This window comes from Pseudopodoces humilis, chromosome 4, assembly GCF_049639895.1.
Source record: "Pseudopodoces humilis isolate 2021_Gansu_Grassland_sample_001 chromosome 4, ASM4963989v1, whole genome shotgun sequence".
NCBI lineage: Eukaryota > Metazoa > Chordata > Aves > Passeriformes > Paridae > Pseudopodoces > Pseudopodoces humilis.
In genome coordinates, this window is record NC_142203.1 from 25,797,429 (window position 1) to 25,823,226 (window position 25,798).

Genomic DNA, 25,798 nt, shown 5'->3' on the forward strand with positions numbered 1-25,798 from the left:
GTAGAATATATCAGCAATTTATCCCTGACCAGAAGCATGTTATTAAGAGAAGCCCTCTTCAGTAGCAGGCACCAAGGGATGCAAATCTGCTGTGTCTCATAGGAAAGATTCCATGGTCTAATGACTGTGACCACTAAATATGGGTGCTTGCTTTCCGTTTTTCTGGCTTTCATGCCTGTGTCTAGGCTATTGCAATTCCTTCATTTCAGTGAGCTGAAGATCTGCTTGACGGCTTATATTGTCAGTGTGAGAGTAAGCAAAGCACCAGTCATGGCAGCTCTGCAGCCCAAGTCTGCATGGGTTCCCTCTAATCTTCATGTGCTTGAGGTAAACATGTTTTGTGCTCTCTTTGGTCTTTTGACAGCTTTTTAAAGGATGTGAGCCCCAGGGCATGACTCTATGGAGGCATGTGGAGTGTCTGCTGAGTGCAGGCTGGCAACTTTCCTCTGCTCTCTCTCACTGACCTCCTGCCAACCCTGAGTCCTTCTGAGCACAGGCTGATCCTGACCATCCCTGTGGACTTGCTTGTCCAGAGGACCAATAAATCCCTTTGGTTCTTACTTCAGGGGCTGTCTCTGTCCTGTTTGTATCTCCTCTTTCTGTACATTAAAGGAGGTTGTTAGGACCCCATGGCTACTCTGCAGGCTGTCTTGCCTTCCTTGCCTTCTCTATATTGTGTCTTATTGTGTCCTCCAGTATGATCAGGGCTAACTTTCTGTATTTCCTCAATGTTGCTAGGCAGAGCAGCAAAGGGATCAGATTAGCCTTTGCTGAGATGCATAGGTGCCCAGTGGTTTCTGACAATATTTAGTTTGAAACAACTCCAAGTGTTTATTTAAGATTTCTTCCCTACTGTGAATGAAACCTTTGGCAGGAGTCTGGTGTGCCTGGCAAGAGCATATTTCCAGAGCAGAGATCTGTGCTCTGCTGAGATCCCAGTGTGTGGGTCCCACAGAGACCTGAAATACGTGGGATGATGCTCAGCCCCTGCCTGGGCAGCTGCCTGACCGGTCATATCTGCTCTGCCCCATTCCTGTCTGAAAGGCATAGCCCAACCCCAGGAGGGTAGTGCTCCAGATTTATATATGGCAAGGAAACCTTAATGAGAGCCTGTCTCTGGGAGAGTCAGCAGGAAGCCATGGACTGGCTTTGAGGGCTGGTCCACAGCAATGGTGAGTCATTTGAAGATGCAGCATGCCTGTGGCATTATGGTCTCTCAACACCAACCTGTAATTGTCCTGAGGCTCAAAGAACAGGAGTTTACTGAGCTTGCTGAGCTTCCCTGGAAGAAGAGGATGGAAACGCCTCTGTGCAGCAGCTGCCTGGCCTACCTAAATAGAAACACAATTCATTTTCCTCCCGCTATGCACCACAGGACATCATGGACCTTATAATGTAGTTTTCCACACATCCAGGAATAAATGAGCCAGGTGTGAAGATATGAAGAGGTCTCTAATTTCCTGGTGGCTGAAGTGATGTTTTAAAGTCTAAAAAGAGAACTCCTGGAGACAAAATCTCAGGAAATCTGCTTGAAAAGAAAAGGGAATCAATTAATATAAGGGAACATCTTGAAATTTCCAGTAAAGAAAACAACAGATGGCCAGTGTGGAAGTCCTAGCCACCACATGCCTGTGCTTTTCCACTGTACATGGTGCATACTGTTTGTACTGCTTGCAGTTACCTGAGCAACCTCTTCCTCCTGCATCCCAAGCTGGAAGGAACAATCCCAGTTATCTGCGCTCAGCAGGCACAGTCCGACACTGCCAGATGTGGTACACCTGAGGCCTGAGGAGCCAGCAGGGAGAGAAGACTGGATTAACACAAACTGCTCATGGCAAGCAGCCACCTATCCCACCAAGATTCTGGAAGGTAGAAGTGGCCTATAGGAAATACCTCCTTCCCACTGAGAAGGTCCCTGCACCGTTTTAGTGCTGAGTGGTTTCTGGAGAGGAAAGGATTTTAAAGCTAAATTTGAGCATCTTTGTGACAAAAGAGGTATTCTGTGAAAAGATTTCCCCTGGGCTCCCACCCTCTTGAACTGATTTCATGTTATAAGGCCAAAAATATCCTTCCATCTGCACAGAGACCAACATACATGGTGCAGTATTTACAAACTCTGCTGGTCTGATTATTTAGTGATTTCTTCCCATGAACATCCTCTCACCACAAGTCCAAGCTGACTCTGAGTGAGGTAAAACAAATATATTCTTTTCAGCATTTTCTTTTCCTAGAGAATCCAATCTTCTTTCAAGACATGTTACAACACTGATGACCTCCTTCTTGCTTTTTCACTTATTGCTGTCAATACCTATGGGTATTTCATTTCACTGAAAGATCTCACTGAAAGCACATTTTTACCAACCTCCAGTATCAGTATGAAGGTAAGAGCAGGCAATGCTCTCCTTCCTACTGCCTTTGCAAGATAGAGTCTGTATGTACCATGCTCTCCTACTTTAATGAATAACATGTTTGCAAGAAAGACTTGATGGTAAATCAAGCCTGACTGCCCAAAATCAGCAGATTTCAAGCTCATTTAACTGGGAACTCCTGATCTGGGAAAAGAGCTGGCCAAAATCATCATTTTTGCTGCCCTTGCCATATTTCCAGTTGTGAGATTAAAAAATCTACCAGATATCTGCTGAAGTATTGGAGCCAGAGCATGTTCTTTGCACATGACTGCTTTGAGAGTATGGCAGGGGTTATATTAATCCAGAATCAATGACTTCCAAACTATTTTATTTTCTTCCTCTGTATAGCGGATGTTCACAAAACCATCTAGTGCCATTCCTTGCTAAAGCATGAAGAGGCAAATAATCTACTAAAAGAAGCCCAGTAGTAGCTAGCCAGCTCAACTGCATAAACCAAATTGTGACTTATGACCCTCTTGAACTGAAACATAATTGCAAAAGCATTGCAGAAGTGTGAAATAGGAGAGATCTTTTAACACTTATTTTTGTGTGTGAAGTCAGCTGCTATGAAAGCACCGAAGTAACACCAGCTTTAGAGAGCTTTAGCTCTCCACCACTTTTGTCTCCTTGCCATATCTTCCTCTGTGAATTTAAATGCTTGGGACTCTGTCTCAGATTTTTCCTTGGTTTGCTTGTTTGCATCTTTGTTTGAAATATTACTGCACTGGGCAGTAATATTTGTTTGAAATATTACTGCACTCTTTCAGGTTTCTGCAGGGTCTATAGCAGAAAGTGTCAAGGACAGAGTGGTTGATTCCAGACTGCAAGTGTATGTCACCCGACCTGGCCTCTTCACTTGTCTTGCCACAAACAAGCACAGCAAAACTTTTGGAGCCGCAAAAGCAGCAGCAACCATCAGCATTTCAGGTATGCAGGGAAAGAAGAGGCCATTAATTTTTTTAGCCTTTCCTGCTGGGTAAGAGGAAAGGGGTGTGGAGTACTCTGGAGGAAGAAGGAAAGCCTTGGAGAGCTTATAGTGTGCAGGGGCCTAAATTTGAGTACAAGTACATCCTCCACCAGGCTATTTCCTCATATACTCTTACACTTTGGAGACTGGCATAGCTGTCATTTCCTGAATGTTTGATGCTGTCTTGTACTTTGTGTCCCAGAAGCACATTTGGTAAGTTCATCCATGTGGAGGAAGTTGTGGCCATGACCCAGAGTTGGTATCATCTAACAGCAAAGTGAAAATAGCTTCAAACAGTTCAGCTTCACAAGGGGTTGGGATCCAGAAAGCAGGGTGGTTGCTGTCAGAGTAGTACCCTGCCCTGCCTGGGGCTATCTCTTTTCTCAGGGACACCTCCCAAATGTGAGAATGGATTACCAAAGAGGAGAAATACCTTTGTCAGAGCTAACAAACACTATTTTTCATACAGAGAAAAAGGTGGCAACTTGTCCCACCCCTCTTTGGACAGGCAGGAGGATTTAGTTAGAGGAAAGAGGAATCACATAGGACATTAGGATGGTAGCCCTGGTCCTGCTTTTAACCAGTCAGGTACTTGTTCATCTCTCAGTTCCTTAGCTTCTGCTTTCTTGAGAAAATAATCATGCCCTTTCTTACACTGGGCATTGAAACCCAGCAGGAAAATCTGCCCCATAAGGTGCTTAGTGCTTGGTGATGTATTTCCCATCCCCACTTCTGCTTTTAGCCCAGGTAAGTCTGTGTCCTACAAATGCAGTGGAGTGAACAGGTACTTTGAGCTGGTGGAAGCTGTACTCCTCCAGGCTGTGTGTGCTCAGCAGGAGGAGAACACCTCCCTAGACCTGAGCAGGAGTCTGCCTTGGCCTTGCCTCAGCTCACATGGCTCCCAGGACAGAGGTGCCCTGGCGCTTGGCTGATGCTCAGTGCCTCCTCCCTGTGCTGCCACTGCCCAACTCCCTGTGGCACTGCAAGTTGGGGCCACTGCTGTGTGCCACTGCAGCATCTCCAGGCCTGGCTTCTCCTGCTTGTTACAGCTGCTGCCTGAAGTCATGGATATCTACGTGGCTTAAGCAGGGCATGCTACCTGCTGGTTACATAGGGCCCAAGGGGTCAGAATAAAAGTGTGGGTTTACGGTGCAAGAGTCCACTTCAGCTGGCACTGCCATCAGAAATCCACTTCCTTCTCCTCATTCTTTCTCACTTAAAAGTGTTCATTGTTGGCCAAATTTTCTTCCCCATGAGAAGATACAAAAAAAGGAACGGAATTTAGGTGCATTTTTTTTCGTACAGCTTACAGTTGTCAGACACATTTCCTAGCATGGAAATCTTGACTTATGCATCTCAGAGGGAACAATGAAGTGTCACTGATGTATTTTCCATTTCTTCTTTCTCCTGGATCATCACAATTCCTGGATCTGGTGCCTCTTGGCAGAATGGAGGTAAGAACGACTTTCTGTGGTTTTGTGAAGGCTCTTTCTGGGCTGGGGAGAGGAAGAATGATGAACCAAGAGGGTTGGTTAATTTGGCTTAAATGAAGGGGTAGGGTTTCTGCATGCCAGCTGTGCAGATGAGTTTTACCCAAAGGGATCACTGAGCTCCTTTACAGAGGTATAATTGGAGACTAAGCTTGGGTAGATAACGATGGTTTTGAGTCAAGCCAGCAGTAAGGGTGTTTGGAATATGGTAGTGGGGAGAATATTCTGAGGGAAATTTTATTCGGTTACAGATCTACATTTTCCCTTGATCTTATAAATTTTCATGGCAAAGCTTAACGCATGTTAAATTCCTGCCTGTTCATGGTTAATAAAAGTATTTTGGTTTTGTACTCACCGGATTAGGGCAAGAGAAGGTTATATTTGTTCCAAGCAGAATTATGGATGAGTGGAACCACTTACCACTTACATGTAATGAGAAATGAACTTCTGCTTAGTAATTTTTGCAGGAGTGAACAATTTAGCTGGCTCTTTCTCTTTAGAATCCTTCCGTGCTTCTACCTGCTGCACTGGCTGATCAGTCTGGAAGGAAAATTAGAATGTTAGCCTGGGAGAAGTTCTGGGAGCTTCTTGCCGTCATAAAAGAGCAGAGCTTGGGAAAGTCTGAGCAAATGGCTTTGCCACTCTGCTAACACAGACACCCTGAAAAAGCTCCCTGCTTTTGCTCCTGAGGCACAGGAAGGATGTAACTTTCAAATTAAGCACAATGAGAATCATCAGGAAAGTGTAAATAACATGACCCCTGCCATGCCAAGAACAGTTCTAGCAGCGTGCTGGGATCAGTGCATTGCTTTGGGGAAACCTGCTGTGTGCTGGGGAGATGTCATGGGCTGTGAGACTAATGCAGCATGCTGGGGGACTCCCGTGTCACGTGAAAGTGTGTCCACGGAGCCTGGGATGATGCAGTGTCAGAAAATCACTGCCATTTTGGTAAACCTCAAGAGATTGGTGCCCTCCTGTATTTTTTATCCAATGTGACACAGAAAGAATATTAAAGAAAAAATTTGCATGGAGCCCAAAATAAAGCAGCTAAAACAGGGCCAGGGAGTGTCATCTGCAAAGAGCATCATCTAAAGAACAGAAATGTGAGCATCCTGTGTAATCCCTTGTCAATGTACCTCCAGCTTTCTGAAGAAAAAACAGCAAGAAACCCCAGAGTTAACAATGGGTGATTATTTGGACAGCAGAAAGAAATAAAAGGCAAAGATACAAATAGCTCTGTTGACTGCTCCAAATGGTTGGCGTGTTGTGAATTGAACTCTCTGACCCCAGTTACACTGACCAAATGAGCAGTGGGGACAGCTGCACCCAGCCCTCCTCCCTGCCCTGATTTGGCCATTCCCCACACACAGGGAGTCTGTTCTCCCAGCTGGCTCCCACACCAAGGACACTGCATCCCATGGGCTGCCTAGGCAGAGGGCACCTCCTCTCCCAAAGACCTTGCTGCTGTTGGGTGACTGTGGGAGCTACAGGAAGCAAAGCTGACCTGTGCATTGTCCTTACCCTGCTGCTCCCTTTTGATGGCCACGGGGAGGAAGGGAGGGAGGGAGAGATCTCCTTCTAGATGCAAATAACATAGGAAAGATAAATGAATGGCCCTCAAAGAAGATGCCCTACTGTGATTTTTTCTGCTCCTGCATAGCTCTGTCTCCATGCTATGGGGCAGGATTTTGCAAAATGGGAGCTGTCCTGAAGAAAGAAGATGCACATTGCAGAGAAACACCAGGAAGAAAAACACAAAGACTTGTGCCTTCTTCTTCTCTGAGTCCCCCAGCTAAAGGTGTGGAAGATGGGCAGGGTCAGGAGTGGTGTAGAAACTGAGGGAGGGCAGGCAGGAGCTTGGTTTGATCTTGTGAAAACTCCCTGGCATGGGTGATGGGTTGAACTTACCTGACTTCTGCTCATCAAATCTATCTTAAATTAAACTAATTCTTGTTAGACAGCAGAGCAAAAACATCCCAGGACTGCAGCAAGCAGCATGGCTGATCCCCACTGCAGGGAAGCAGGAAAGTATAATCTTTTCCCATTAGAGCCTAGGGATAGGATGAGGGGCCATGCTAGGTCATGGTTCTGTGTGATTACTCAGTCTTTCGTCCACTTATAATGTTAACAACACTTGGTCAGAGCCTAATCCCTGAAGCTCACCTGGGCTGGCACCAGGATACCTTGCAAAAGTTTTGTTCTTGGATTATGTTATCTGGTTTTAGTGGTTATAGACATACTATCTACTCTGCCCTCTCTTAGCCTTACACATGCCACTTTATTCAGAAACAGGGCCATTGTGCTCGTGCAGCTGTTTTAATCTGTGAGCTTACTGTGTGTGTGTGCTCTTGTCCTCAACAGCAAGCTGTACAAGGGTGATGCAGGCTACTGCAGCACATACAGAGGTGAGGTGTGTAGTGCTATCTTGGCGAAGAATGCTCTTGTTTTCTTCAACTCCTCGTATGCTGACCCAGAGGAGACCCAAGAGCTGCTTGTGCACACTGCCTGGACTGAACTGAAAATGGTGAGTTCATTCTGCCAACCGGCTGCTGAGTCTCTGCTGTGTAACTACATCTTCCAGGAGTGCAATCCCTCGGGAGCTGGCCCAGCTCCAAAACCAGTGTGCAGGTAAATGAAGAAAAACATGCTCATATTTCACTTTCATTTTGTGGGGATGTGTATGCAGCAGGGGAGTGGTGAGGGACTGTCCAGGCTTGCAGTAGCAAGTGAAGCTGAGTAAAGCTGGGCCCTCTAGGTTTGCACAGTTTCCCTTTGCTCTCTCCTCTGCACACACAGACGGATTCAGCTCTCACTGTGCTTGTTGCTAGGGTATGGTCTGAATTTGAAGTCCAGACCTCTACATTATATCAGGTGTTTGGAGAACACTGTTGAAAAGAATTTTCCATTTGAATTACACAGGTAGTTTCAATAATTAACATACTGTTATCTGTTACATCTTACTAGGCCAGTATGTATACTTTTCATCACTATAAAGAGTAATTGTTTCTTTGGAATTTTGACTAAATTCGGCTCCAGAAGATCCAACAAATCTGGCCAAGGCAATATGCCAATAATTTAGCAATTCCTGCTGTGACAAGAATGTGACAAAAATGATGAGACCAGAGACATTGCTTGTGTAATTGTACCTGATAAACCAAAAGTCCAGTGTAGTTATTGTGTCCCTCTATATGCAGAGAAATGTGCATTGAAATTGGGCTGACAGGGACCCTGAGGAGTCCAAAGCTTCTCTCACTATAGTTAATCTACTGTTGACAGGTATTTGTAAACACATCCCAGTGACAGACACTTCTCCCTCCCTACGCAACCTCCTGAGCAGTCCTTCCTTCGTTGTTCCTTGTCCTCCCACCATGGCCATGGAGCCGAGTTTCTTTCCTCTTTGCAGTGAAATTTTACATCTTTCCCAGATTCTCTGACTAGAACAAAACAGGTTTTTCCAAGCTCCGCACATAGCTTTTGCTCCTCTGCCCAGTCCAGGTTTTGTTATTTTTAACTATAATGGAATTATGATTACTTGGTGTGCTTTGCATAGGACAGCCCCACACACATATATCAGGGTGAAGCTTTCTTTTCTCCTGACATATTCAGCCCCTAGAAACTAGTCATTACCCATTTCACATTTGGGCAGCTGACACTCCTGCCTGAAGTGCACTGCCCTGTTCTTTGTCCTCCTTGGAACACTTTTTAAAATGCTATTCAGATCTGCATTTATTGGAAGAGTAACCCCAGCTCTAGTGTCTCAAATAAAACACAAATCTTTTCTACAGACCTGGGAAGCATACTGCTTGCTGGACTTGGGCTGGATGTCTAATGGCAATAATTTCTCCAGTTATGTAGGAGATTTTTAGGACAATCAGCAGCAGTTTTTGTAATTGGGACCTTTTTTGTTGCTCCTTCTTTAATATCTCTAAAACAAAGGCACAGAGGAAAATCCCAGTGTGAGCATTGACCATACATTTAGTTTTTTATTTGGTATCTATGCTGCCTAGTATTCTACCATCAACAAGAGGTGGCCTATATCCTACAAAAGGAGATTGTCCAAGGATCCAGGGATAATCTTGCAGCCAAGTACTACAATTTGCTTTTTGCTGGTAGGCTTCTCCCTGCCACCTCAATATTCTGCTCTTTGTTGTTGTGATCTTAAATATATGATCTTTCTGCCTTTTTTCTGTGGCAATATTTATATGTCATCCGCACATGCACAGCACATTAGTCAGCTAGGGGTTTTGCACATTGTTCTGCACAGTATTTCAGTTAGATCTCTGCCTTGCTTCATTTATCCCTGCTCATTCCTGGCACTGCAGGACCACAACTCACAGTGATTTGACTGAAGACCTGTAGTTCTGGGGCACTTCTAAAATCAGAATTATATAAACCAACATAAATATTGATCTTGATGCGCCTGAGCTAACAGTCACAACATTTGCAAATATGTCTAAATGTTAATGGGCTTGCCTGGAACCATTTTTCTTCAAATCCATGAACAAATTTTAATTATTCCTCCCTCCTTCCCCCCTGATTTTAATGCAGCTTTCTTCATAAGAAAAGTCCTGGAATAGCATCCTTCCCATTTCCTGTCCTCAGAGGACATCAGCTGAACAACAGTTCTTCCAGACCCCAATACTCGTTTTGATAACTCAGACATCAAATATATACTTCTTAATGGCTGAGAGAGGTCTGGGGGCTCTTGAACATGTCTCACATGGTCTTGGTTACTTTCCAATTCTCTTAACTACTTTTTACTGACAACTTTATGGCTTTCTGCAGAAGCTGGCTAGACTACAAAAGTTTTCAGCTGAAATGCTTCATGAGTAAGAATTTAACTCTCTCAGATGTGGGAGAATTCTCCCACTTTTTGAGGGACATAGTGCCCTCGATGTATGTCCATATATTTTTATCTTATTATTTTCTTTTTCTGCACCAATTTTTCTCCTTCCATTTTTTTTTTTTTTTTAATGTTCATTTGGTTTGGAAGCTAGCTATCAAGAGTAACAACAGACAGGCTGAGTAAAAGCTTTTATAAAAGTAACCGGGGTAAAACAAGATTAAATGAAGCAGAAGAAAAAAAAACACATGGGAAAAGTTCACAATGTAAATTTAGATGCAAATTGATTAAGATGAGAGTTCTTAAGGTAAAGTGATGTTTCATCTAAAATTCTCAATTATGTCTGCCTCTTGTCCTTGGCTGCTACTGCAATAGCAGAAGAAATACCCCCGGTTTGTTTCAGTCACTGCTGATAGGAAATGATCAGGCTGTAGGGAACACTCTTGTATTGGGGAAAGTCTCTCTTTGTTTGGGTCTGTGTACCCCCACCTCCTTTTACATGTCTCTCCTGGTCCCTAGAAGCACGACTGGCAGACTTGCTGTCCTCTGCCATTTCTGTTCTTTGTCCATCTGTCATTTACATGACGTAACATTTCTAATAATAACCTGAATGCCTGTGACCTCAGCAAGCTCTGCCTGCTCAGCATCAGGTGCTACAACAATGGTATGAGCCCAGCTAGAGGTGGCTAACCATGCCTCCCTCTGGCTGCCTTGCCATTCTTCCAGGGTGCAGATAACTTTCCTTCAACCCTGGTGCATACAGGATTGCAGAAGAATGGTCTTTTCTGTTTTGTAATTGAACACCAAATAAAGGGCTTATTTAAGGATGCTCAGGATCCAGGAACGAACAGAGCTAATTCAATCCAGATCTCCCAAGTCTCATCCAGTGCTTCAAATGCAAGTTTTTCTCATTTCCCTATCTAAGCATTTCTTTACTTCACAAGGTCATTCCTGTTCCACATGTTGCTTAACATAAAAAATATATATATTTGCCATCTGGCTGCATTCTGACTTCCATATAAAGGAGAAAGGAATAAACCAGGACTGGCTAAAACCCAGCACAGAGCAGCTGGGCATTGATGATTTCAGCCTGCTGAATGGAAGGACATCCATTACTGTTGCAGAAAAGCTGTTTCTCTGCTAGAATTCCCAATGACCTCCATCCTTCAGGTGCTTTAGAGGGTTTGCAGTGTTGTTAGCCATTGCTGAAACTCATGACCATCTGCTCTTGCCAAAACTGTTGTATAATTAAAGAGATTACATCAACCCACCAGTTGGTGAATTTGGCTAAATCTTTCACCACAGACCCTGGAAGTACCTTTCTCTTTCTGCATCATTGTTTGATGGTGGGGAAAGTTGTGGATCTGGGAAAGACATCAGCTGAACTGTGCAAGAGAAATCTCTGCACATAACCTCAAAGCTGAGTTTGTAATCCAGGCTCTCAAGAATGGCTACACAGAAAAACAAATCACTGATAAATTGACCAATGCAACAAACCCACAAGCTTCCCATTATGGTGTACTTTCTTTTTTTTTTTTTTTTTTTCCTAGTGCAGGTATTTCTGCCTTGCCCGTCTTCACAAACAATTTCTGATATAAGGCCCATTTAAGCATCCAAAGCACTTCTTGTCAGGGAGTATTTCAAATTTTTATGGAGGTAATACATTAGGTGGGAGACAAGTCACTTTTTTACCAGGCAATCAAAAGCTTTTACTGCAGATATTTACAGAGAAAAAATGGACTTAAAGTTGCCTGTAGAGACAATAAAAAAGTCCTTTTTACTTTGTTCAATGAGACTAAAAGTATATGCAAATGTTTAATATAAGAAGGTTAAGAATTGCAGCTTAATTGCATCTTGCTTTTAGTAGGTGACACTTCAATGTACAATTTATTGAAGCCAAGTGAGATTTTTAGAGTATACTGAAAAATTCTAACTCTAGATATAAGAGGGAGACTATTTACAAGAGCATGTAGTGACAGGACAAGAGGGAATGTCTTAAAATTGAAAGAGAAAAGGTTTAGATTTTATAATACAGAATAAATTATTTACTGCGAGGGTAGTAAGACACTGGCACTGGTGGCCCAGGGAAGCTGTGTATGCCTCATCCCTGGAAGTGTCCAAGACCAGGTTGAATGGGGCTTGGAGCAACCTGGTCCAGTGGCAGGTGTCCCTGTCCATGGGAGGGAGTTGGAATTAGATGATCTTTGATGTCTCTTCCAACACAAACCATTCTATGATTCTATGATATTTATTAGTAGAAGATGTAAAAAATCTGTAGAAAAAAATAGGAATGAACTTCTCATATCTTGGTGTGTGTTGTGTTTTGAGCATAACCCTGCTTCATTAAAAATGTAGGTTTGTATATTTCTTAAAGGAAGCTGTTGCATTTCATACAGTTTCCTTTATGGTTTATGAGCCAGACAGACTTGCTTTAAAGAAGTGTCACCCCATTAATGGATTTCTGTCAGCCTGCATAACCCTGCATATCACTGCTAAGTGCAGACATTTTTTCCAAGCCATTGACAGCTGTATTTCACTGTTTTTTGCAAAACAATGTAGAGAGAATTGCCTTGCTGTAAAGGATCTCTACTGCTTTAAGGAATGGCTCTCAATGGAGGAGAACTCTCAGAAGGGGATTTACAAGCCAGGACTGATGCTGCTCACTCTTCCTGAATGCAACAGGTTGCCCAGCCTGCACCAGAATCCCGGCTCCTGCACCCGCATCCCTTTCTTTGGTAAGGTGGCACATGCTGCTGATTATCCAGAGAGATGTGTTCTTGGTAAGGGAGAGGCGAAAGGTACGATCCATAATTTACAACTGAAGTAAAAGATGATGGTGCGTACTGTCCAGCACCTGTGCATGGAATAGTGACAGCTGCTTTGGCTGTTTGCCTTTTCATGCAACTGGGGTATGAGAAAAATCCCTCAAGTAAATAAAGCCTGGATCTTTATTGAGAAGATCATAAAAATCTCAAAAAACAGTCTTAATAATACAAAATTGCTGTTCAGGAGCCCTTGCAAGGAAACAAACTGTTTAAGCACTGCTAGGGAGAGAACCTTTTCCTGTAACGTGCTTCTCAGTGAGCATCCAGTGATATTGCATCCTGGACAATCCTTCCTTACATCTTGTCTTCTCTTTTTACAGATTTTAAGAAGGAGAACATAACCAGTAAGTAGACTGCTCTGGACTCTAAGTTTTTAAAGATGGACATGATATTCTTCATTGAAGCTGCCATTTGCACAGTATATTTTGTTTTCTGCTGGTCCTGTATGGCTGAATTTAGTTGATTACTGAAGAACATCTGTGTTTCTACATCCAAGGCATGGGAAAACATATTTCCAGATCTTCAGAGGTGGGGGAGACCATGGGCTGGTAACTTTTTATGAGATGTTTTAGATGGTACCCTCCCCTACAGCTGTTTCCTTTTCTTTCTACCTATTGGTTTTCATTCCCCTCTACCCATAATTGTATTTCTGATTCTGAGGTCATCCCAGCCTTATATGTTAACCACATGGTTACCTATGTCAGCCTGGGCTTGCAAGACCTTTAGCTCCCAGCACTCCCCTCAAATCACCTCTGAAGTCTGGCTATTTCTTGTATGAGGCTCCCAAGCCCAGTGGTGAGACCCAGACTCCTGCAGTGCTGCTTTGACTTCTGTCAGGTTCCCACCCTGCTGGTCATGGCTGAAACACACACACACAACCCTTCCACTCAGATGCAGTTGCGATTTCAAGCTCAGACACTGAATTTCTCTCATTAGAAAGAAGAAGAATCTCTCTCTTGCCATGCATCTAAGCAGGTGAGGTCTGCAGATTTGGCAGTGGCAGCCACCTTCTGCATGGAGAGACAGGGAAAGTACAAAAAAAAAAAGTCAAGAATTTTGGGGGAATATTCTTTCATGGAAAGACCTTGGCTCCACTTGACAGCCCAAGACATAAGGGCCTGGTGGTGCACACATAGAGACAACAGTTTTGGCACCTGTGGGCCAGTGCCTACAGCCTGCAAGTACAGCAATCCCTGCCCTAGTGGAGGGACAGGAGACAGGTGTCAGCATATGAGTGGAACATTTATAGGATGACTTTAGTCTCCCCACAGATGTTTCAGCACGTATCTCTCTCTCCTGTGTATGCATAGCCTTTTTTGTTCAGCTTCCACAACATTTATCCAGAGTGGTATTCAGTCACTAACCAGGAAGATATAACAGTAATATTTTAGTAATGTTGCTCCCTCTTTTTTACTAAAGTAAAAACCCACTGTTATGTGCATAAGGGTTTGTTGAGCATGAACTGAACTGTTTTCTAGCTTCCTATCAAATTGTTCATTAATGCCTAAATGAGCCAGCTATATTATTCTCTCTTTGTAGCAAGACAGTCTATGAAAACATCTGCATTTCCAGAGTATGAATGATTCAGAGATTCTTTCTTAGTGTTGCTCTTGCCCCTTCACATTCATCTTTTAAGGTGTCCTACTGACATATATTTCAGATCTGTGCAGAAGTCTTTTTCATGTTTATTACTAGCTGTGTCATGAGGCATGTTTCAAGTGCTGCTTTCCTTGCCTTTGACTGTGAAACAAGTAAAGTTCTGGGCTCAGGTACTTCCAGGGCAGCTTAACAAGATTTTACACTTCTGCAGAGCTAAATGTGTGAGTCATAAATACATAATTCATGTATCAGTCAAAGAAATCCACATTGGAGTATTTTATTTTGCATTTGTGAAGGGTTTAAATGTTCCCATAAAGTCTGTGATTATTCCTCTACTGAAGTGTTTGGATGCCTCAGGACTACAGGAACTCAATCCTTTGTTTAAGCTCACTCACATGGAGTTAACACTTTAAAGGCAGTGTGTCTACCTACATGTGTATAGTGTCTGCTACCTCGTGAAACTTCAGTAAGATGAGAGTCTATCACAATGTTTAACTGCATTCCTGAGTGCAATGTGTGATGCAAGAAAAAAAAACATTAGATAGTGTGTTGACTATGGTCCTTGTGCATGAGAAAGAGTAAAATCCACAAAGACACAGCATTGTGTCAAATTTGGGTCAACCTTTATGCAAAGCTTTCAGGAAGATGAAAAATATTTGCTTTAAAATGTCATTATTTTTGAACACATCACATTTCTTCTTGTTCTTTCTTTTCCTAAGGTGCAAGATTATGAACATAATAGAAAATAAAATTATGAAAAAAAGAATTTGCTGGTTTGTTAGTTTTTCTACCAAGGCTAGCAATGTAGTGGACCCTAACATATGCCATTGATCACAATGTTAGCCTTGGCTCAGCTGAGTTTAGAGATTAGCTACTATGTACTGAAATGTGTAAGGCTGCATCTCCTTTGCTGTCTTTCTGCTTCCTAGATTATGCCAGCAGGCATTAAATTCCCCTATTAGGACAGGTGTATATGAGGACATATGTCCTATGAGGACATTAATTCATAATTCTGCAGTAAAATCTCCAGATTTTCTGCCTAATTTTTCTGCAGCTGGAACAAGCCCACTGTCTGCAATGACTATACTACCTTCATTATAATGAACATTGTTTTATACTGATACCGTTCCTTAGATCACAGTTCAGATCATACTTAAGGGTATGGTTTCCATGCATGCTGAATACCATAGGCTGTTTCCAAATAATCAAAGAGGGTAAGCACTGTACAGAAGCAGGAGGAGGGAAACTTTATGAATCCCAGCTCCTTGCTGCCAACCTGAGTTCTTTCTATCATTCAAGAACCCAGGCTGTGAATCATGGAGGCATTGCTGGGATTTGCTTTCTGCATTGGTTTGGTTTGGGTGGGTTCAGTGTTGCTCTGTCCTGCACTTTCTGCATGATGTATTGTGAGCTAGGTAGTTGCAGCTCAATCATCACAGCCACATGGCCTGTTTTCTCAATCTGAGAGAGCTGCAGTGCCCTTTTTGAAGTTTTACCAGATTTCCCTCTATGTATTAAGTGTAAAATCCATTAGAGTGCAAGCAGGAGGCTAAGCTGCACCCTTCCCATGTTCTCTAGTCCTTCTCTGTGTTTCAGATCCGATGCTGTCAGATGTTCTCATGTAATGACATGAACTTTATTCTTGTGAGTCTCTGCTGCAGGACATGGTCTGAAATGCCTTGACCCCATGTTTTCTTTTCTCTCCCAGGGACTTGCTACAGCGGCAATGGCCAGTTTTACCAGGGCACAGCCAATGTCACAGCATCTGGCATTCCCTGCCAGAAGTGGAGTGATCAGGTGCGTGTCAGTATGAGATCCACCAAATGGAGACCTGTGCTCGAGATTTGCTTTTTCTCAAAGTCAGGCAGCCCCGTCTCAGTGAAAGAGATGAGCAGGGAACAGATTGCCTCCATTCCTGACCTCACTGGTGTTTTACAGTCTCACCATATTTCAATCTGCAAGTTCCCCTTACTGTATCAAGATGCATTCTCTGTCTTTTCAGGTAACTGAAAGGCTGTTTCAAGAAAGGCTCTGTCTTGCTTCACTCTTTGGTGTTTTTTCCCCATTTTTAAAAATAATAATAGCAGGGAAAATGATGCTGAAACACTAATACAATTTGCTTCCTCCCCCAAGGCTCCCCATTTGCATAGGAGGACTCCTCAGGTTTTCCCTGAGCTGTTTGATGCGGAGAATTACTGCCGTAATCCAGGAGGTGAGAACGAGCGTCCCTGGTGCTACACAAAGGATCCAGCTGTGACCTGGGAATACTGCAGCGTGTCTCCCTGTGGAGACGGTAGGCAACTGCACTTTATAATTTCTGTAGTTGTTTTGTGGCCATGCAAAGTGTTTGCATCCTGAGTACACCAATCTGTTCTGTCTTCTGGATTCAGCTAGCTCTGGGTCGTCTCGTAGATTCACTCAGCATCTTTAACCAGAAGGTTTACTGTGCCCCATGAAGAGGGGAAAATGAAGACAGGCAAATCAAGTGCCTTGCCCTAGGTTATTTAAACACCAAAGATTAAGAGAAATGTCTTGTGCTGTTCTGAAAAATTGATTTGTCACACCTTTTAGAAGGTAGGGTTTCAGGCTGTTTTCCAAAGTTGTTTGGAGCGTTTTTTTTTTAGTAATAATCCACCCCAATTTTAACTAAAAATAAGCCTGAAAAAAATGGAAACATATTTGTTTTTTGATGTTGAAGCTAAGTCTTCCTGTTATTTCTTGTTTAAGGAACAGACCAATTTTTTGAAAATATTTCATCCAAGATTCCCAGTTTCTGGGTTTCAGTGCTTAGAAATAAGACTGCATTTGGAAACTTCATGCATGGGGAGCAAGGGTTCCATGGACATAAGTGAACACAAGAAATTTTCAGTTTAACTGGCAATTAAAAGGAAGAAGAGTTTAAATTTCTTTCTTCTGTCCTCAATCATTTCATGCAGAGAATAGCATTTTCTAGAATGTCTCAGAAACTACTCCACAGATATGTGATTTCCCCCTTCCCCCTGCCATAATACAGCCAAGTGTGCTTTAAACTTGTTTTCCACATTTTTCCCATAAACACACTGAGATGCAAATTACTGGGAGCAAGAGGATTTTTTGGGAAAGTATCATTCCATGTGCTTGGTCTTACACTCCTCCTTGCAGATTCCTTTTAGGATACATGATACATTGTGTTTTCCATTGTGCACCATTGATCTTTCTCACTGCAGACATTACTATATTTGAATACTGTTGAGACTATCAGATGTGACCTCCCATTTGTAACTCTTGCAAATATTCTATACCAAAACTGTGTTCCCAGCTCAATGGGAACTATATATCAGTCTTACCATATCTTGGTTTTTCACATGTGGCAAGCACAAATGTGTTTTCCTTCCTGCAGACTAAGCTTCCCTAGTATGATACTATCATGTGGTCATACAGTTGTATCTGTAATGTCAGTAATTCCCAGGATGACAGGCTAGCTCTGTGAATTCCTCTTAGAGAAAGCTCCATAAACTAGCAAAGGCATAACCCTCTGATTTTATTTACGTTGCAGCATTGTTATCACTGGGAACGAGAAAACCAAATGGAGAGACTCTAAATCTTCCCCCTTCTCCTTCCCCTACATACTCCATGACCGTTATCATCTCGATCATCTCCAGCTTTGCTCTGGTCGTGATCTTTGGCATTATCACCCTGGTTTGCTGCCGTCATCGAAAACAGTGGAAGAACAAAAAAAGGTAGAACTTGGAACTTAGTTCAGTGCAAGAAATGTTGCTTTGAAAAAAGGGCTTTCTTGTTTTTGAGAGTGAAGTCCTGTGGACACCTGGTAGGGCACTGCAGCCCTCCCTTTGCCTGTGGCAGCCCAGTGTAAGTTTTGTTGAACTCCTGTGCTAGAAGTACACCAGAAGGTGGCCTGGTGACTAGGGACATGGCATGACACACCTTGCTGCAAGGCTCCTCTAGTAGCCCTGCCACACCTTCCTTTTCCATCCTGAAAGAAATAAGCACAGGAGGAGGTATAGATAGTCATCTCTTGGGTGAGGGCTGTGCCCACACTGACCAAAAATCACTCCATTGTTTCAGAGACTCAGAGACACCAACTCTCACCACTCTGCCCTCTGAACTGCTCCTGGACCGGCTGCACCCCAACCCAATGTACCAGCGCATGCCTCTTCTCCTCAATCCAAAATTGCTTAGCCTGGAGTATCCCAGGAACAATATTGAATATGTGAGAGATATTGGGGAGGGAGCATTTGGGAGAGTCTTCCAAGCCAGGTAAGCAGTCTATTTGTGAGTCTTCTTTATCTGAAGATACTTGTGAAAAATTGGCACTGGAAATCCATCCATCCATCCATCCATCCATCCATCCATCCATCCATCCATCCATCCATCCATTCATCCATCCATCCATCCATCCATCCATTCTCAAATGCGTGTGTACCAAATGGTACACAACACTCAGGTTTGGAAAATTGTTTTTGTTGTCCACTGCTGTCAATATTTCTTAAACTTTTGCCACGAATTACTCTTTTCTAATCTCTAGTAGATGTAATGCCTTACACACATACTAGAGTCTGGTATGAAAGTTCAGCTAAATTATGCCAAGAGTACAGATGCCTGTGACGTCTGACCTGTTGTGAAGTTCTTGCATTTCCCAGTATTTATGAATTGGCAGTGTGTGTTGATCTCCTTTATAACACCAATACTGATCTGTATAATTACTACAGAAGTCATTGTGTCATACTACAGTTCAGTTCCAACCAAATTTCAATTTGACTGAAAAAAATCAAAAGCTGGAAAACCAAATAAAACCAAACCAAACCAAACCAAACCAAACCAAACCAAACCAAACCAAACCGAAAATCCCCTAAAAATCCTCCCACATAGGCCAGTGGGGGAGTGGGGGGGAAGGGGGGATATGTGGCCATGTGTCTGTGATATCCCAACCTTAATGGGAAGCTTTTTAGCTTAATGGGAAGATTTTTAGGTGCTTACGGGTGAAAGGAACAGTAAAAGTCAGAGTATCTGCAAAAGCGGACAAATTTTTGTTAGTAAATTTCACACCTGCCATAGAAATAGCTATTTTATAGTCCTTGACCTCCTATATAAGCACAGGGCAGTGGGTTTTGAATAAAGGGGTAGTGTGAAAAGGAAGTCAGACAAAAAAATGGATTAGAGACGGAAGGAGAGAAAGAAACGAAGAAAGGAAGAAAGAGAGATCAGTGGTCCTGGCTCCACCATCAATTCAGTTGACGGAAACTTTAGGCTTCTGGGGCACATATGTGCCCAGGTTTTGTGGAGGTACATTTTAATAGTAAAATTTCTGTGACCTGGAGCTAACTTTCTCACTTTCTATACAAGTGAGTTTTCATGGGCAGCCCATTTTTCCAGACCTTTCTGGAAATGGTTTTTTGGGTTTGGAAGTCTTGGGATCCCTCCTTGCAGTCTATTCCCACTTACTTCTCAGCCTCATTCCTGCACTTCTGATGTATGGTGTTGTGCTTATCTCCAGGAGCCAGAACAAGGACACTTGTCTCAGAAAAATGTTGCCCTACCGCTGTATGGCCCCTTTCTCCAGCCATAACAATCCTTGGTTGGCTCCATGGCTATCTGGATATCGGTGTTTGAGTAACACACATAAATTCCCTTATCTCTAGACTTCTACAGTGTCCCCTTTAGCTTGTTTCTCACTTTTTATTTTTGACATTTGCAGCCACTGTTACCTGTTTTAAACCCAAGATATTAGATGACAGCCCAGCTCTGATAATATAATGGAAGATGAGATTGTGCACTTTCACAAATGTGGAAAATCTTTAACTGACAAGGCCAAAAATGAGGAGGATGGAAGATGTCTAGCTTTTCTTGACAAAATCCGTAATTTCTGCAAGACAATCTTTGGACAGTGACGGTTTCCTCCTAAAGTCCCATCCCCAAATTCCTAGAAGAAAGTGTACAGGCTGCATAGTTCCCTGCTTAGTCAGGGCAGTTATCTTTGTCTTTTGCAGTTAACAAGTATGGGGCATGGCTGATTATGTAGCTGCAGTAGTGAATGATTGCATCATAAAAACCCAGGGAAGGATCAGGGTCCCACCATGGACCAAGATCTGCTTGGTGAAATGCTTCTGCTGACTGACAAATCAAAGGACTATCCTTGCAAAAAGCAGTCATAATGCAGGTATTTGTAATGTTTGTAGCTATGCAGTTGGTGTACCTGCTAGAAAATTAGTTCTGTACAGGTTAAATGTGTGCAGTTGGGAAACAGTTTCAATAGCTGTGATGGATTTTTTTTTCCTAATGAAGAGATAAATTATTTCTTATGGAAGAAAGCAGGCATACTTTTCTTTATTACAGAGAGAACTAAAAATAACAAAATTCAAAGGGCATGCAGTGGGAATGTCACAGACACTTAGCCTGTGATGAATTGTTAGCCTGGATGGCCAAATGCATCTGAACTTGAAACAAGAACAAAGCTATAGAAATTGCACAACAGCTATGCTTGGGGCACTGCACACCGGGGTGCAGGGCAGCTCCACCCCAGCCTCAGCACAGTGCTTGGGGTGCCCTGAGGTGCATCACCTTCCTGCTCATGCTGCAGGAGTCTTCACCTGTGCATGAGCAGGACAGACATTCTTCCTGCCAAGTTCTGCTTTGGCTCTGCTCCGGGAGCTTTAATACTATTTGAGTGCTGCACAGACCCTTCTGAGCTTGAAATGACTTTCACTGACATCAAGCAAGGGCATTCAAATGTCACTAAAGTGATAGTTAAGCAAGTGCCAAAGTGGTGTAAAGGCCTTTTATGTGGATTTCATCCACTTCAGCACTGCAATTTCTTTCAACTAAGACTTTTTGTTATAGTCAGTATAACAAAAAGCTGGGAGAGAAAGACACGGGAGGGGAAAAAGAAGGCATCACATCTTATCTATCATTTGCAAATTGAGGAGAACCACATCCTGAGAGATGCTTGCTCTCTATGGCTCAAGGAAAGAGCCACAGAAATATTGCTTCTGAGGGACCTCCATTTTTTTATTACCATCTCTATCAAAAAGGCCTCCAAGTCTTTATAATTCCTTATAATAAGCTGTGGACATTTCTGTGCACTGCTGACAGACCAGTGCAGACCCCATATATACTAGTACAAGCTGTGTGTCAATCCAGGTTACTGGAAATGATGAAAACTCAAATTATTACCTTCCTATCTCAGAAGGATAAAATGTACTTTACTGCATGTGTTAAATGGCCATCTCAAGCTAAGTTTAGCAATCCTCTTACTTCTCCTGCTCTCATGTTTCTCGCTCTTCTGTAAACACAGCTCTGCACTCAGTGCCAGTGATGCCTTTGCCAGTTGGCTGCTGTGAGTCCTGATTCAGTGTTTACTCACTCCTGGGTCAAGCAACATGTTAGGACAGGAAGTGTCTAGCTATCATTTACTAGATTCTCCTGAAAGGCTGCTGTCTTCACCAGGAACAGCTTCACACTTGGAAGGATAAGGAAGTAACCCTGCTTAGAACAAAATTCAGGGCCTGGCTCAGGTCTGCTCCAGCTGGGTCTTTGTGGCTGATTGTCCTCCTGGGAAGACCACGCAGGCCCCACAAGCCACCAGAGCACCAGCTCTGTGCAGTTCAGCGCAGACCAGCATGCAAGTTTTGTCCCAGAGCTGGGGCTGTGTGGTCCAGGCTAAGCCTGAAGATCAGGATTGTCGAAAAGCCTGGGTGTGGAGTCTTTGGTAGCAGGCCAGTATGGAGTTTTTGTTAGTAGGCTGGTAGAGCTACACTTCAAATGCACTACTCGTTGTTCCTCCTTAGGGACAAAGCTGTCCCTAAGGTCAGAGCTTCTTGACAGAAGTCTCCTCATGTGCTCTCCATTTGCAAAGGGTATTTGACCTGCTGTCTCATATATAGCTGAAAGATAGTGTGGGTGTTAATTAAAAAAACCCCAGCCTTCCCTGCCCCCTCAAAAAGCAGCCCCTGCTGACTCAGAGCAGTCTCCTGCTCATTTATTAATTAACCAAAGGATAGGGTAAAGGTAGATTCCCACCAGACTCAGTAGACATTAATTGCATTATTTAATGATCTAAGCAAAACTACCCAACTGTTGTGGTGAGCAAGATGGGGACAGGACGCAATCTCAAATACAGGTTCAGGCTGCTCTTCATTTTTTTACATAGTTACTGTTTTGGAAGGAAAACCTGTATGTAATGTCTAAGTTAGACATTCTCTAGGCAGGCTCAGGATGAAATTCCTAACTGCACCTCTGTTACATGCCTTTGAAAGGCATGTACTTAAATGCCAATTGATGCCTCTGGTGCACAAATCCATTGGTGCTGAAGCAGGTAAAGGGGTGTTGCTGTCCCCCCGTGCACAAACAGTGTAAATTTCTCCTCAGCTTTTAATTAATTGCAAGAGAGATTACCTAAGGTAATTTCTTTTGATGCTTCCCAGTTCTAGAAAAGAATTAGCCCATTTTTTGTAAAACCCTTTCTGGCCCTCCACCTAAATTCTTCAGCTCAGAGGCAGCAGTTTCCCACTGCTACCCTGCTGTTGTGCCCCTATCATTTGTGCAAAGACTGTCTTTAGGGCATGAAAGAAGTTAACTTTGATAGCTATCTGCCAAGACTTCAGACTTTGTCTCTGTGCCTGATCAGTGTGAGTTTCCCAGGTCTGCTAAGAACTGTAGTGAGTCACCATGAGCTATCAAAGGTGAAATTTCTGGGTTTTGCCTGAAGGCCAGTTAAAAGACCCTGTGCAGCTTAACTTGGTTACATTTAGGTTAGTTTACATTACAGGAATCAGTGAAATTGGGTGGTTGGGTGTACATCAGCTCGGGGTGAGTTTCTGTCTGCAAAGCAGGCAGGACTGGGCTCTGCCTACCCTTGCTTTGGCACTGTGCTGGGTCTGCTAGTCAGGGGTGAGTGGTAATCTGTAAGACTATTTGGAAGACATAAAGGCCTCCTATTTTTACTTTTAAATTCTCTATTATTTTGTTGAGGCTGCTTCTGCTGCAGGCTCTAATGCTGAGAATTGGCAGCAGGTGGTAGGTGCTCGTATTCCTCCCCTCCTAGTAGACTGGAAACTGCTTGCCAGCGCAGGGGAAAAGAAGGAAGACACTGCGCTGTAACGGAGGCAGTAGTAGACAAGTGTGGGGTCTCATTCTCTGCTCTGGCATGCCAGACCTCCTTGCCTGAGTGTCTCAGCTGTGATCTAGCCACCTGTGATTCCTTTCTTGATGGACACCCTGCCATCCAGTGACATTTGACATTTACAGCATCCAAGTGCAACTGTTGCAACTGCCATGTGTCTGAAGTAGAAGACAAGGAAGCTGGAAGTTTGCTTTGGAAATTGGAGTCTCCTCTAGGTGCTACTGAGCAGTAAAATAAGCTGGCATTCGAGCAATGGGAGGGCAGTCTGGCTGGTGTAGTAACATGACGCATAAGTGGGCACCACTCTCTATGGGCTCTGGCTGGCTACCTGTACGGAATGTCTTTTAGCTCCAAGGCCCCTGGGAAGAATTTGTGCAGGAAACAAAATGTACGTCTGAGGTTTGGTGCATGTTTGAAGGGTGGAAAGTTACCCTTCTCCAGCAACAGCTATCCCTAATTCTTTGGCAAGCCCATCTAATTAAATATGTTGAGGGATAAGAAAACAAGTGTGTTGCTATAAGTCAGGATTCTGTTTCCTAAGGATTTGTGTGTCTATAAGTTTTAGTTGAAGATTCACCAGTGTCAAAATGTGTGTATTTACACATTAACTTGTTCTTCAGACAAGTTTGCTTTGTCCCTTCTGTCCTGTCATGTGTTTCCACAAAATCTTGTAGGAATATTAACTGTTTTCTAGACCTCAGCTACACCACATTACATCCAGCTGAAATTAGCTAATAGTTTTATAATTTGTTGAATTAAAAGTGCATACACGTGCCACACACACGTACACAGAGAACAGTAACAAAAGGCTATTTTCCTTAGGAAACCAAGGGAACTTGGTTGGTACACTTACTGTTATTGTTACTTTTACTCCAACAGTAGCCAGATTTACCAAAGTCACCATTGTGCCAGGTATGGCAAAGGAGGCTCTTTCATCAATTTCATAGAAATAGGTTTATTTTTAACTCAGCCATTACACCCCAAAAGTGAATTGTTTGGACTGAAGAGTCCATCCTGTCCTCCATAAAGTTTAGGATGTGATCTCCAGGCTAGGGAGAGGTTGCTTCTTACCAACCTGTTACTTATTTACACCTTTACCAGACATGGTAATGAGTCTGTAAGCAGCAAGGCCAGTAATCATAAAAAGCTGTACTGAATCTAGTCCCCCCTGAACCAAATTAGACATCTCTATAATATGCAATGCATATTGCAGTCCCAAGAGATGAAACTGGGCTTTAAGGTTCCTTCTGTTGGTTCTGGGGCCTTCAGCCTCTTTTTTTTTTTTCTTTTTTTTTCTTGTTGGTCAGCCTCTCTTTTTTTATCAGAAACAAAACCTATATTTAGTGTGCATGTATTCATCACTGATGGTTTCCTCTTTTCCCTGTTGTTGCAGGGCCCCAGGGCTGCTGCCATATGAACCTTTCACCATGGTAGCAGTGAAAATGCTGAAGGAGGAAGCATCTGCAGACATGCAGGCCGACTTTCAGAGGGAAGCAGCTCTCATGGCAGAGTTTGACAATCCGAATATCGTCAAGCTTTTAGGTATCTCAGTGAGGCATCCTGTTGCCTTAACAGGATGGTGCATCACAGCAAAGACTCCTCATGCTGCACTGAGTATACTGCTGGCCATCTTGCTGCCTAGCTCTGCTTCCGGTCTAGTAACTTTGACACAGATGTCTTGCAGTGAAGACATGAACTTCCTGGAACTGTGATTTATTTTGTGGGTACTGAAAAGAAATAGCACAAGTTTTGTTAGTCTTATAGGTCCCACTTACTATTGTGATGTCTGAACACTTAATAGCATTAAAAAAAGCAAAATTAAATGAACAAAAAAAGCCAGCCACAAAAATGGTCTCTTCCTTTCCTTCCATTCTCATCTCTAAGGTCATCTCTCTTTGTTGGATTTTTTAAAAAGTCTTGATGCTGCAGCTTGGCTAATAAGACATTTTCTGAGGAGAAAACTGCTGACTAAAAATATTCTTTTAGAAAATTGTCATTTTTTGTCTGAAGTAGATGCTGCTGGCCAGCTTTATCTGTCAATCGTGCTTTAAGTTGTTGTATGCAGATCTCATTCTCATGAACAGAGATCTTAATTTATTTCAGTAGGAAGTTCCACAACATTTTGAAATGGATAAAGCACAATTTTGGGAAAGCTGGGTTGGTACCTTGGCTACAGGAAAGAGAAGCAGGAAATACACCAAGCTCGACTAAACTTTGTGTTTACTGTGAACACCTTTTAGGCCAGAAAACGACACAGGTACAGGCACAAACTGGTATCACGTCATGGGGCTGTGGAGAAACAGCCACATTGTTAAAGACAGCTTAGATGATAAATCGCTCACATACACTTGTCAGATTCCAATGTCATCAGATTGGGAACAGCCATTTGTTTTTCCTCAAAGAATCAAATATTAGGTCATCAACCAGAACTTCAGATTTTACAATAAGTTCTATCACCAATTGCTGAATGATGGCCCTAAGAAAGCAAAACACATACATTTTAAATGTTGGCCTTTGCTGGTTAGAGGCAAGCTTATTGTATCACTGT

The 25,798-nt window shown here is 43.0% G+C and overlaps 1 protein-coding gene across 1 annotated transcript in view; it reads left to right on the top strand.

Annotated features, from left to right (window-relative positions):
• Positions 1 to 25,798, top strand: part of MUSK (muscle associated receptor tyrosine kinase) — a 57,411-nt gene that overhangs the window by 26,192 nt on the left and 5,421 nt on the right. The window contains exons 7-16 of the mRNA XM_005530777.3: positions 3,176 to 3,335; positions 4,823 to 4,829; positions 7,227 to 7,493; positions 12,268 to 12,443; positions 12,854 to 12,877; positions 15,841 to 15,929; positions 16,266 to 16,425; positions 17,668 to 17,851; positions 18,198 to 18,389; positions 24,644 to 24,792. Of these exons, the coding sequence (XP_005530834.2) occupies positions 3,176 to 3,335; positions 4,823 to 4,829; positions 7,227 to 7,493; positions 12,268 to 12,443; positions 12,854 to 12,877; positions 15,841 to 15,929; positions 16,266 to 16,425; positions 17,668 to 17,851; positions 18,198 to 18,389; positions 24,644 to 24,792 (1,408 nt within the window). The remainder of the gene's footprint in view (positions 1 to 3,175; positions 3,336 to 4,822; positions 4,830 to 7,226; positions 7,494 to 12,267; positions 12,444 to 12,853; positions 12,878 to 15,840; positions 15,930 to 16,265; positions 16,426 to 17,667; positions 17,852 to 18,197; positions 18,390 to 24,643; positions 24,793 to 25,798) is intronic.